Raw genomic sequence first — 13,781 nt, forward strand, 5'->3', positions numbered from 1 at the left:
CCATAGCATTTGTTACTTGGTGTGAAACCACTGGAATGTATCTCTCTGCTTCTACTGCTCCACTTATAATCCCATTAAAGTCATTATTTTTTCACTGGTGCTAACACTAGTGTACAACACCCACTCAAGGAATGAATAATGCACCTATCATCCACTCATGCCCCCAGTGACCCATCTCCTGGCCACTGAGTGAGCAAGCTAGATTTTATAGAATGAATGATAGGAGAAAAAGAGTTACAGGTGCAGAGAAATAGATGCATAAGACATCACAATGCATCCTGATATCTTCTGAGGACTGGGAGTCTTCTTGACTGGGGCAGAGTGTACCAGCAATGTCTGGCCCATGGGTCATGCAAGAGACCAATTAGGATGACTCATGAGCAGGATGTCTCATTATGTTTACATGAGAAACTTGGATACCTATATCAAATAGATACAGAGAAGGAACTTTTCATAAGGCAGGGGATATTGCATTAGACTGACTTGCTTATGAGCACTATAACCTTGCCCTAGGCATTTAATTTCACTACATCCTCTGTTTCCTTGTATGTAAAACTGAAGATGATAACACTATTTTAGAGTTTTGTGAACATTCAATGACTTTGCATGTCAACAATGTACTAAACTATGACACTAAATGATTATTAACTATAGATACTATTATAATCAGCATAATTCTTCTCTTGCCTTAAAAATTGCTGAAACACCTACCTCAAGAAAGCGATTTGGAAAAAAAGGAAACAGTCTCAAAACCACTGCACATTTACCAAGAATTTTTAACTATAGTACTTAAATTTTATCTTCACAAAAACGCTATGAGGTATTCATTGTTAACACTAAATTACAAAAGACAAAGCATATCATTCTAATGAGAAAGGAACAGAATTAGATCTTCTCACCTCAAGTGCAATATCATAGGAAGGAAAATATAGGTGTTAAAAGAAATTTCCACAAGCAGAATACGAAATTTAAAAATCTTGAGACCAAACTGAGAAAGAGTTCTTCCTCTGATAACGCAAACTGTAGAACTCCCACAAGGCACCCCATGCTACCACTCCAGGTCAAATTCAAGGGCAGTAGGCAGTATCCCTGCCCCCATTTTTCACCCCTGTCAGTGGTTATGGTGGGGGAGGGGGAGGTCCTGGGCTAGCCCATGGTGGGATTCTGCCCCTCTGCCTCTCTCAAAGTCTCAGCCTAGCAAAGCCCATCTACACAGTGTTGCTTCGCTCCTTCCTGAGGGGTATCAGAGCCCAGAAAATAGAAATGTTGGAGAACTTCTTTTATCTTTAAAGAAACTAATAAAAGCATCTATTTAATAGACAAAGGATTGAGAATACTGGGACTATCCCTTTACTGACCTTTTCCCATTTAATAATCAGCTGCCAAACACTGAGTCCTGCACACAGAGGAGCCTTGACTTAAATAGCTACTGTTCTTTTGATCTTCAAAGATGAATTGTCAAACCTAAGAGAAGGCTGGGCACTTGTCCAAAAGAGAGTGGCACAGTGGCAGAACTTTTAGAAATAGCTGGGAAGAAATAAAAGGAGTTGGGGTTATCATGAGCAGGAAAGTTGGTCAAGTGTCTGGTTGCAGCACAGTGTGGATTGTTAAGGAAGGCAGGAGGGATTAATGCTCATTCCCCAACCACCTACATCTATCCAGGGACTCCTGCCTCTGCCTGTCCCAGGAACCATTTGAGAATGTCCTTTCTGTTGGCAGGTTCAGAGGTCAAGTTTAGAGGCGGCCATGAATGCCATGCTAACTTTGTCAAGACCAGAAGGAGTTTCACAATACCTTTTATTTGTCCATCTTATTTTAAAAGCAATGACCAACAACTACCATGTGAACAATAATCCAAGACCCTGGAATGTTCCAAGATGATCATAAGGTAATATCTTCTATGCCCCCTAGAAAATTCTAAGTTCACTGGCTCCTCCCACACAAGCCCCAGTCCCAGCCCCAGCCGCAGCCCCAGCTTGACTCTGCACTCTAGAGACTGATGCGTGCTCCTTGGGGCCACACCACACACAGATGCAACTGGCTATAGGGCCATGATTCCAAGACAGATGGGTGTCTCCTGGAAGCCCTCCCTATCTTGGCAATCCTCTAATTCCATAGAGAACCAACCGTCTAAGGGGATCCCTGAGAAACAGCCAAGGCTAGGAAAAGAGTTACTTATCCTCTGAAGAGTCCTCTACTCTGAGACTCTCCACAGAGCTGTCAGCACAACTGACTTTTATTTCCAGTTTTCTTCACTATTTCACAGACCAATTAGCCCCACAGGAAAAAGAAAAAAATTCAGATGGTTCCAAAGAGGAAAAACCTAACTCTCTATATAATGGGACACTCAATTGTCCCAAATAAGACCACTTCCGTCCACCTTTTCTCCAGGCATCAGGGCCTCATCTAGTCCAAGAAAAGAAGCAGGATGATTCTAATGATCGACTCCAACACGTTCCAACATTCCTGCTCGCTCTGGCAGAGGAGTTCACAAAATACCAATTCAAGACCCTTTCAGCATCCCCTCTTGTGTTTAGAGGTAATAGTCTGGAAAGCTAAACACACATTTCCCAGACTCCCCTGCAGCAGGGGAGCAATCTAGTTTCTACCAGGTAGATAGGTTAATGGATGGAGACAAAAGTTAGTAACTCACAACAGTGGCCAAACTTAGAGAGACTGACGATTCTGGAAAGAAAAGATGTGTGTCTGGTTTGGGAGACAGCTATAGTGGAGTTTCCAGGGTTCAATTCTTCACATCATACATGCCAGGCAGTGGGTAATTTCAGTAAAAGGGTTTCAGCTAGATCAGTCACATGTGTGATTAGGTATTTCTTCTGAATCTATTACCTTTGGCTTCATTATTGCTGGCTTTGCAAGACTCAAGCCAGATCCTCCAGCCCTCCCAGAGAGTCTTTGAACTATACAAGACCCTTGAATAAACACCTTTCTCCTAAAATAACTGGAGTAGATCTTGCTATACCCCAAACTCTGACAGATATAGGATTTTTTTCAGTAATTAAATGAAACTTAATTAAAACTTTTCAGCTCTTTTTCTAAGAAAATAAAAGCTGAAGTCTCCAACACAATCATTCACTAATATATCAATGTTAAATTCTTCTAATAGTTAAGCACATTCCGGTTTCAGTTTCTCAGTTGAGTAATGATCCTTCCTCGGAGCTGACTTTCAATTCCCAGGTAAGCTGCCTTCCAAATAGGCATCTTTACAATGTTATGTCTGCAGAGGAAAATAAAATTGCATGATTGAACGTTCTCTTTGGTTTAAGTGGGGCTTCCACGTGAAAGAATCTTTAGGTAGAGGCTCCAATGTGACATTGATAAGCATTGAAATTGTGGGCTCAAGCTAGACTATAGAATCAACACGAATTTTCAGAGCACTAGGAAGGGTACCTTCTACACCTTGAGTGACACTGATGTTGGCCTGCACTAGGGTGAATTGGAAAGCAATTTTTAAACTAAGTGGTATATTTTAACCAAGTGTTTAACTATCGACTTTAGATATTAAACCTCCCCTTCTTTCTCAGTAAAGTCTTATAATAATCTTTTAGCCTTATTAGTAGTTGTCAAAATCAAGGTTATTGTTCAGTCTTCTTCAATTCACTCTTGAATAAGTCACAACCTTATCCACATCTTTATGTTCCATTCTAAAATTTAAGCATGGGTTTTTCACACTAGAAATCAAACAGTTTTTATATTAATCCAGTACCATTTCCCAAAACAGAACAGGCGAGAAAGTAAAAGAGGTAAATTTGAGGGGTTCTCGAAAACAAGACAAACAAAACTGAGCCTGATCGTGGGTTTGATGAGAAGGATAATGATGGAGGAAAAACATGTTTTTGTTTATGTACCCATTAATTAAATTACATGAAATAATTAAGCTTATTTTTTTCTTGAAGACCATGATATCCTATGCAGTTTATTTCTGAAAGTCTGCTGTAAAAAGTCCAATAGTCCTTGTTTGCAAAAATCAAAAAATATAAAAGATCTCAACAAGAATGAACATTGAAACTGATTCCACTAGACAACAGGACAGACATGGCTGAATAATTGATTTTCTGTCATTTGACACTGAGCATTAGCACAGATAGGGAGGTTCCCCAGGAACTCTACTATTTAATGATTTTAGATGGGAAAATTATCTAATATTGCCAGAGTTTCATGAGTTTGGGGTAACAAGAGAAAGCATGGTGTCATTGAAAAAGCAGACGGAGTTTGATGTCAGTGAACTATGGATTTAAATCCTGCTTCAAGGACTTAAAAGCTGTGAAACCTCAGGCAAGTTGCTGAACCTCCCTGAGCCTGTGCTTTCTCATATAAGGCACGATAAATAAAATTGACTGCGTAGAGCTGCTTTGAAGTTTAAATTAAGTGATGAAGAGCTCCTATCACAGTGCCCACTTAAAATTAGTATATTTCTACTTGTCTTTCTCCTCTTCCTGCATTGATTTAAAATAAGAGAAGGCATTATTGATTTATTCTTTCCTGAATGAAGAAAGTCATTTCTATTTGGACCACTTTGGGAAAAGCTTAGGTAAAGGACTACCACTGCTGTTTCCACTAGGGTTTGATGGATTTCAGGTGCAAAACCTTTTTGCTTAACACTCATTTATTGCATAACTATATGTTCACTACCTACTATGTGCCACCTTGTTCTAGGCATAAGGGATACAATAGAAAACAAAAAGGCCAGGTTCCTATTCTCCTGAAACATGTTCTGCTGAAAGTCTTCCAGAATTGTCTTAAAAATAATATTGCAGAAAACGTCTTCTTCCATTTGACACACTTGTCTTGGGCTTCACAAAGCTAACCTTCTACTTCAAAGGAAAATAAATCCCATACTCATATGGGATTTAGATAAGATATCAGCAAGTGCAAAAGAGAACACAAGTTTAGAGTTGGCCAAATCTTGGCTCTGTCATTTATTAGAGATATACCCCTAAGTAAACAAATTAACCACTGTTGCTCGGTTTCTATTATAATAATATTTACCTGTAAGGACATATGGCATTATATGAAATAATATATGCAAAATACTTTGAGCAATGCACAGGGGTAGAAACAGAATAAGGGTGCCATTACAGATTCCATTTTAATATGATTGCTAATTTCACTGATCAGAAGAAAATGAGCTATCTTAAGGTTATGGTTTCAAATAATCCATAACCTAGCTTATTTGAGTAAAACAGTACAGAATCATATAAACTCATACATGCCACTTGTTACATAGTATTAATTAATTAATATTTGGTACTAGGGATTGAATGCAGGAGGGCTTAACTCCTGAACAACATCCATGCCCTTTTTTATATTGCATTTAAAGACACGTTCTAACTTTCTTAGGTCCCTGCTAAATTGCTGAGGCTGGCTTTGAATTTGGGACTCTCAGTCTCTGGCGCCAATGGGATTACTGACTGGAGCCGCAGCTCCCGGTGTTATATTGTATTTAAACCATGAAAAATACATCATGGAATTTGTGTGTTTTTCCCATTAAGAAAATTTGCTATCTGCCACATCTCCCTGGCTCAACTCCTACAATAAGATTATTCTTTGTGCAGAGTGTCTAGTGCCAAAAATGGCATTCATAAAAACCCTCCTCTGTTGAGAGGGAAAAGATTGGTTGGCTTTAACAAAAGCACATTATGCACAGAGGGAAAATTACATTTTAATGACCTAGAAAATGCATAACTAGTAGTTGAAACATGGCACTCACTTAGGCTAATCCATTTTCAATTAATTACATAATTTAGCTCATCATTATTTATGAACATTACAGAATGTCTACCCACCTAGAAGACTTTTTTCCACCATTATTCAAGCTGAAAGCCTGAAACAAACTTTTAACCTTCATCAAATATTACTAGGTGGGAAAGGTAAAAAGTTGAGCTATCCACCAGTTCAATTAAAAGACTTGAACATATTTACTTCAACCCTTAGGGGTCTTTCTTAAGTCATGGCCTGTGTGTTCTAAACTTATCAGCATCTTTCACATTCACCAAGCCCCACCATCCCCTACCTAATCACATTCTCACTTTTTTCCTCCCCTTTTATTAAGCTATGGTTTCTCCTTCCCTCTGTTCCAAAAACAATGTGAATGTGTGTATCCCCGCTTGATTTGTTGTTGGTGTGTTTTTTTTTTTAATTAGAAAATAGCAGCTCTCAATTTTGACTACATAGTGAAACTGTCTAAGGATCATTTAACTTTTTTTAAACAACTGATGTTGACTTAGGTGCTCTAGTTTATGCTCATGCACTGGGATGTCTATAAGCTTCTGCAAAGAATTCTAACGTGCAGCTCCGGTTGAGGATCACAGTGCTGGAGCGCAGAGGTCTTCATTTCTTTTTCTTTCCATTTTATATTTATGCTAAATATGTTTAGCTGGTTTAAAAGAAACTAATTTGAAGACTGTACGTCTGAATTCATTGGTTTGGAGAAGTTTTACACTTCATAGCTGCAGTGACTGGTTTTAATTTGATCCATGTGGTTTTCCATAATACTTAGAAAGTTGGCACAGCTACCCACAGCACTAACCTTAGCCCCAGATCGTGCTTTCTAAAAACACACTAATGCAAATGGAGATTTCCATAATCTGGAAAGGGCAGCCTGAATCCTGGAGTGATCATTCACAAATCCAACCTCATACCTGGCCATCCTGAAGTTGAAGGTAAACAATTTCGTAGACAACTCCATCAGAGGCCAAAGAGCTGGGCATGCATAAAGAATTCAGGTATCAACTAGCCATTCCTCCTCCGCTTTTTGGGGATTTACTCTTTTCTGTTTTTATTCATCATATGGTCATTATTCTGAATTTCTCTGTTTAATTTTTCTGGTATTATGAATTTGGGGAAGATTATTTTAGGGCTCAAATAGGAGTAGAATCCAAGAGGATATTTTAATTTAGAGCTCACTGAGACTTAGTGCATTGGTTAGCTGAGGCTTCTGTAGTTAAAGTACCACAGAATTACTGGCTTAAACAATAGAGATTTGCTTTCTCAGAGTTCTGGAGGCTGGAAATCTGAGATCCAAGTGTCTGACTGGTCTAATTTCTTCTGAAGTTTCTCTCCTTGGCTGGTAGATGGCTGTCCTCTCCCTGTGTCTTCACATGGTACCCCTTTGTGTGTCTGAGTCCTAGTCCCTCTTCTTGGAAGGACACTGGCCATATTGGATTTTGTGAAAACCCCATTGCAGATAATGTCAGAGAGGTCTGATTTAAAATGTGCCTTGTGAACCCCCCAAGTTTGTCTCATCAGGACCTAGTTCTGCTGTTTTAGAGTTTGGAATGTATGTCCACCTATCTTGAATCCACATCTGACAGCTTAACTGACAACTGACACCTTTTACTCACCCCTCCCTGCCTCCCTGTCAGCTATGCAGAAGACATCAACTTGAACTCTCTGGCTGCCTGCACTGCTCGGTGTTTGGGACTTTTTCAATCACTTTCTTAAGGGGCTCGCTATGATTTCCTTCTAGAAAATTCAGGATCCCGCATTTGGAGATTGTGCCTGAGTCCAGTAAAATACTCAAGTTGTGGAAGAAGGACAGGGACCTACCTTGAGGTTTGGGCTTGGTCAGCTTGCCGCAGGGCTTGGAGATGGTGACTGTCTTCTGGCAGTCGGCATTGTGCAGGGCGCGCTTCAGACTGCCAGTTCTAGTCTTCAAGGCCGTATTCAGGTCACATTCTCCCCAGGCCTGGAACTGGTACTTGCACTCGGCTAAAGCAGGGTCAAATAAGACACAAACCCTTGAGAGATTCTGTTTTGGTGCCATGGTAATGACGGTAGACTTCTGTTTTTAGTTTTTCGTATTGGGATAATTATAGATGAACAGATGTCGTTAGAAGTAATACAAAGAAATTCCATGTAGTCTTCGCCCAGTTTGTTCCAACCTGGTATTTTGCATAACTCTAGCCTGGTAGCACCACCACAAAACCTGCCACAGAATAAGTTCTGTGTGTCTATTTAAATTTGTGTGTCATGTCAATGCACATCACTACCAATGCCATGAGCAGCTCCTGATGCAGAGGTCCTGTGCATCGTCATCTATAGACACACGCTTCTAACTTCTAAATGCCTGGCCACCAATCTTTTCTCCAACTCTTTAATTCTGTCATCTTAAGAATGTTACGTAAGTGAAATTAAACAGTCTCTGACCTTTTCAAATCGTCTTGTTTTCACTTAGCATAATTTCTTGGAAATCCACCAAAGTTCTATGTGTCAATAGACTGCATTTATTATTGCTGACTAGCCTTCTTTGGTATGGTTATACCACATTTAGGTCAATCATTCACCAGTTGAAAGATATCTGTTTATTTTTCTTTCTCTACTTTTTAGCTATTACAAATAAAAGTACTATAAACTTTCATATTTTAGTAGAAAGAGAAGTTTTTCTGGGATAATGACCAGGAAACTGATAGATTGCATGGTAAATCCACGCTTTGTTTTTTAAGAGAAAAGCATCACAGTCCTTTCAAGTGCAGTTGAATAATTTTGTATTTCCTCTAGCACTACAAGTGATCTGGGTTCTCTGCACCCTCATGAGCATTTAGTATTTTTACCACTATGTTTGTCTGTGTAGCCGCTCCGTGTAGCCACTCTGACATGTGTATAGTGATATTTCGTTATGGTTTCAATTCCCAGTTCCCTGGTGGAGAAAAACAGTCAAATAACTTTTCAGGTGCTTATTGGTCACCTATGTATTATCTTTGTTAAAATGTCTGCTAATGTGTTTTGCTCACTTTTTTACTAGTACTTTCTTCATATTTTTCCTGTTTATTTATATATATATATATATATATATATATATATATATATATATCTGTAAACATTATATATATAATGTCAATCCATATATATATATATATATGCCAATCCTTAAAGATGTTAAACTTTTCATAGATGGAATTTTAAGGTTCCCATAGGCAAAACTAAAATGTATCTGAACCAGAGCCCAGTGTGCCTTTACTGAGCTGCTCATCATTCAAAAATGTACCCCAAGGGCTTGGGAAGTAGTTCAGTGTACAGTGTTTACCTAGCATGTATGAGGCCCTGAGTTCAGTCCCCAGAACTTGGAAAAAAATGTACCCCAAAGGTTACAGAGAGAAAGAAACATGCATTGGCCTTCTTCAACTTGCCAATAGACCAGTGTACATTGCATTTCTCCATCACACAGGTATTACATTGGAGGTATTAGGTCCCACAATGGCCACAAAAGACAAAGCACTTGGGGTTCAATACTGGGTTGAAGTTGAAAGTATTGAGAGAATCTGCCTCAGATATATAGATCAGATCCACATGAGGCTGAGCAGTCAGTGAGAGAAAAAAAAAATCTATAAAAACTGGCCATGACCAGCCCCTGTTTGATCAATAAGTGAATCTATAAACTTATGTGAAGGGAGGAGAGGAATTCAAAGAGAGGGCTTAAGTGTAACAGAGGGACATAAGGAAAAGGAAGTTAATAAAATGGGGAAAGAAAATTAAAGGAACTTGAAAGAGGGAACTTGAAAAAGAAGTTAGTTCAAATTTGGCCATTAATACCTGGAGATATTTTTTGTTTACTCATCTGTTGGCGGGGGGAGAAGTGTCACTGGAAACCAGTAAGCACAGGACATATCCTACATAAGACAACAAGAGATCACCTGGTCCAGAGTGTCTCACTGGTGCAGAAGCTGAGAAATCCTGGGGTTAGACAAGATGTGTGGTCATCTTGCAGCTGATAAAATAAACTTTTTTTAGAAAGAAATAGTACCCAAACTCAAAAAAGACTTTTGATGGACATACACCAGAATTATCTCAGAATAGACTAAAGCAGTAGCACAGTAGAAAGAGTCTTACCTCCAAATTGCTTTTTCCAGTTGCAGGGGATCTTACATCTCTGGGTCTTCATGGTCTGCTTGCACTCGGCTCCAGTGCGGGTGCCCTCCCGGGTGCCCAGCCCGCAATCCCCGCTGGTGGGCACACACACGCTCCACTGCCATTCTCCACAGTCAGACTTCTTCACTTTTTTTTCTGGAAGTAAAGAACCAAAAATAACCAACATTCAGAAAACTGTTTATCTCCTAGATAAAACTAGGTTCATCCTGAGAGCCTTAACTGTAGAGAGCTGTTTACCTCTATCTTCTGTCCAGTAAACAGGAGGAATGTGACAGATGTCAGTCACCTGATCGAATCAATGAGTAATCAAGCAAAAAGAGAAATAAAACTGAAGGAAGAGCTAGGACTACTACTAGTTTAACTCCTATATGTGTTAAACTAAGTGATTTACTGACATCTCTTTCTACAAGCAGATATTTCTATTAAAAAAAAAATCAGATGTTCAAGGGCTGGGGTTGTGACTCAGCGGTAGAGCGCTCGCCTAGCACATGCAAGATGCTGGGTTTGATCCTCAGCACCATATAAAAAATAAACAAATAAAATGAAGGTATTGTGTTCCAAATATAACTAAAAAAGTATTTTTAAAAAAAATTAGATGTTCAGAAAAAATTAGATGTTCAGAAAAAAAGAGAAAACACTTTATTAGAACCAACAGTTATTAGATCATCTATTTCACTGCAGGTGAACATCCCTTTCTGCCTTGTGGATGGAATAACAGATATAACACAGACATAAGCAGACTCCCCACTCCACAGCCTGTTCTGACTCTAGGAGCGACACAGGGAAGGTGCTACATGGGCTTCAGTTTCCTTCTTTGTAAATTTAAGATTGAAACAAACATCCTTGTGTGACATTATTTGGGGAAGAGAGATGACATATTTAAATGACTAAGAGCTGTTATTTCTAACACAGTGTCTCCTCACATTCTTTAGGCTTCATTATAAGAATCTCTTCTTTTATAAAAGCACCTGATTAATAGTCAATGTTCTATACAGGGACCCCCTAATAGGATCATATTCCAGAACCTGCAGTGAGGAAAAAATAAGGGAGATGTCTCTGCTGCTTCTAAATAATTAGAAGAAAGAAAGAAAAAAAAGGGGGGGGGGGAGGAGGGATTAAAGGCAAGGGAGCTGGGAACAAAGGCAGGGAGCTGGGTTCAATGGCTATTTATCAATGAGGCATCTCATCCTAACTCTGCTGCTTACCTGGTTTCTCCTTCTTCCCTGCCTCAGCAGTGTCCACAGCGGCCAAAATGAAAATGAATGCCAAGAAGACAGCTGCAAATTTTCGACGCTGCTGCTGGTACTGTTGGGACTGCATTCTAGGAATAACGAGAGAAAGAAGAAACAGAGATGTCAACCTCAGACAGAGAGACCTGGAACCCCTTCATGAAGGAAGGGCTCCACTTTACACTAGTGGAATGTTGGCTTTCAGAAAGGTGCATGTCAACTATTATAAGCAGAATTTTATCTCTTCTCCCCAGTAGCTGCCGAAATACATGATCTTCTGTGACCAGTCAAGTATTTACAGATAAAATGCAAGTTTTCCACATAATTCCAGGAATTATGGAAGTGAAAGAATTTTGAAGACATGTATTTTAGCAGACTCCTATAGCAAATTTTGCTGGCAGCATCACTTGGTAACATCAACAGCTACAACCATCTTCAGAATTCCTGATAATTCCTAGAAACAACCAGGGCATTGTAGTTCACAGGGCTCATTTGAATAATGAAAGATTGTCTCATACAAGTTCTATGTTTACTTCTTCTCTTTAGATGCATTGCTAATAACTAATGGCTTTGATAGTTTTATTGCTTCCCCGGATCTTTTCACTCATCATTATTCCGGTATTCATTCATCGACCACAGATTGGAGCACAGAAGTAAAACTAGCACACCTGTGACACAGGCAGCACCAGCTCTGAACTTATGTTCTCAAGAGTCTCTAAATTCTAGGATGCAGAGAGGTGTCATTATATTCACTCATAATTGAAATTCTCCTCCACATTTGACTTGAATCAAAATCCCCAGATAACATTAGAAAGACCCTCTAGATCTTGAAGCCACTTGTGACAAACTGGTATCATATAGATATAGGTCACATCGCCAATACACCCCTGAAAGAAGTCTCAGTGGAAGGCCCAGGGCCACCCAGGGGATCAAATGTCTATGGTCATTAGCTCGGAGCACTTCTTATTCCAAATGTGGCAATAGATGACTTTAGCTGTTTTTATACTCTAATCCAAATAAAACCTTTCATATATATAAAATATTGAGACCACTTTATTCTCATTCAAAAAATATCTATGAAATGATACCATTTTTGGCGAATTTGTCCCTACTTCAGGGACATTGGATATGCTGTCTCTTTTTAGTCTTTATTTTTCAACCAATCACTTGGGATCCATTGTATGAATAAGGCTCATTTCACTTCAGAATTAAAATTAATGTTTTGGTCATTTTGTCATTTCATTGAGTCACGTACCCTGGCGAGCTATTCACCAACCATCTCCATCACTTTCTACACTCTAATATTGGATGTTTCATTCTTCCTAATACTAAATTTTTATGATTGTGCCCAAATAATGGTCACACAGGAAGGTTCTTATTGATTCCGAGGGTTTGTTTTTTTTTCTCCCTGTGCTTTTCATGGGGCATGAATAACATAAGAAGCCAATCTAGATGTGCTGTTTTCCAAGTCTTGTAAGAGTTCTCACAGTTGAGTACCCTGGGCATCTCTATGATTACAATTTTCATAACATTCACATAGCATTTAAAACTATTAGTGGTAAAGTGAACCAAAATGGATGTCTTCCAACTTTCTCCTAAGGCTGATGGAGAGCCTTCTTTCGGTGACTAACCACTTTGGCAAGCAAAACTGTTCATTTGAGGTTTTGTCACCTTTTCATTTGACTTTTCTTAAAACTCAACCAACTTTTCAGCTTTGAACTTTTAAATTTTAATGAATTTCTTTCCAAAACACCCCATGGATTTGCCTTCATGTTTAACAATTACCTAGGAACACCTGAAGTGTTTAGCCTATTGTGAATTAGATTACTACGAGAATTTGGAAATTCCCACTGAGAACATACAGCTCCTAAGGAAAATTTCTGACCAAGGAATGGGACGATCCACCCTACTCTGGTAGCACATGTACAGGAAGAGGGGTGAGAAGCACCTTGGAGTCCTCCAGGGAACCATGGTCACTTGGGCAGAAGTGGAGCAAACTCCACCTTCCACAAATAGCACAATAACATGCACTCACACGAACACACACGCACACACATACACCAGAGCTGTGGAAACAAAGGAGCTGTTGTACACAAACTCAAACCTCAGCATTTCTAGTTTTACATTGCAAACCTCTTACTTTCAACGTTATTTTCAAGATCTCTTAAGCAAGTTATATTCACTTATTGAGAAGAGGATAAAAAGCCACGCAGACCAAGAATTTCCTTCTCACGTGAATTTTTGAGTCCCAAAGTGATCCACTAAATGAATGCTCATAACTGAACTATGAATTGAGTAGAAAGAAGGAGGGATGGGAACTGGGATGAGAGTTGGAGAGATGGTCCAAGGAAAATGTGCTCTGCCTGCTTCTGATATTGATTCAGAGCAATTTAGAATTTTAAGGAGTGGGTCAGCTGCGAATTTCAGCCCTTAAATATTCTAAGGAAAAACTGCGCACAAGCCCACGTTTGCCGTGAGCTGCCTGCGCCAGACGTGTGCAGCCCAGGCTTCTGTTTCTTCTTTGCATCCTCCCTTCCTTTTCCTCCTCCTTTGCCCCTCATGCTACTTAAGTCTGTATCTTGAGAACTTAGATTTTCTGGGTAGATAAAAAGGAATAAAAGTTATTTAAAAGAAAAGAGCAAGAGGTTTGGAAATGGGATTATTAAA

General features: G+C 39.2%; 1 protein-coding gene across 2 annotated transcripts in view; it reads right to left on the bottom strand.

Moving 5' to 3' along the window:
* The window catches only part of Ptn (pleiotrophin), a 99,179-nt gene that overhangs the window by 12,393 nt on the left and 73,005 nt on the right, over positions 1-13,781 (bottom strand). For both annotated transcript variants that reach the window (XM_078040581.1, XM_078040580.1), the window contains exons 2-4: positions 11,091-11,206; positions 9,847-10,020; positions 7,567-7,728 (exon numbers count right to left, since the gene is read on the bottom strand). In XM_078040581.1, coding sequence (XP_077896707.1) covers positions 7,567-7,728; positions 9,847-10,020; positions 11,091-11,205 — 451 coding nt within the window. In that variant the 5' untranslated portion in view covers position 11,206. The remainder of the gene's footprint in view (positions 1-7,566; positions 7,729-9,846; positions 10,021-11,090; positions 11,207-13,781) is intronic.

The sequence above is a fragment of the Ictidomys tridecemlineatus genome, chromosome 2, assembly GCF_052094955.1.
Source record: "Ictidomys tridecemlineatus isolate mIctTri1 chromosome 2, mIctTri1.hap1, whole genome shotgun sequence".
NCBI lineage: Eukaryota > Metazoa > Chordata > Mammalia > Rodentia > Sciuridae > Ictidomys > Ictidomys tridecemlineatus.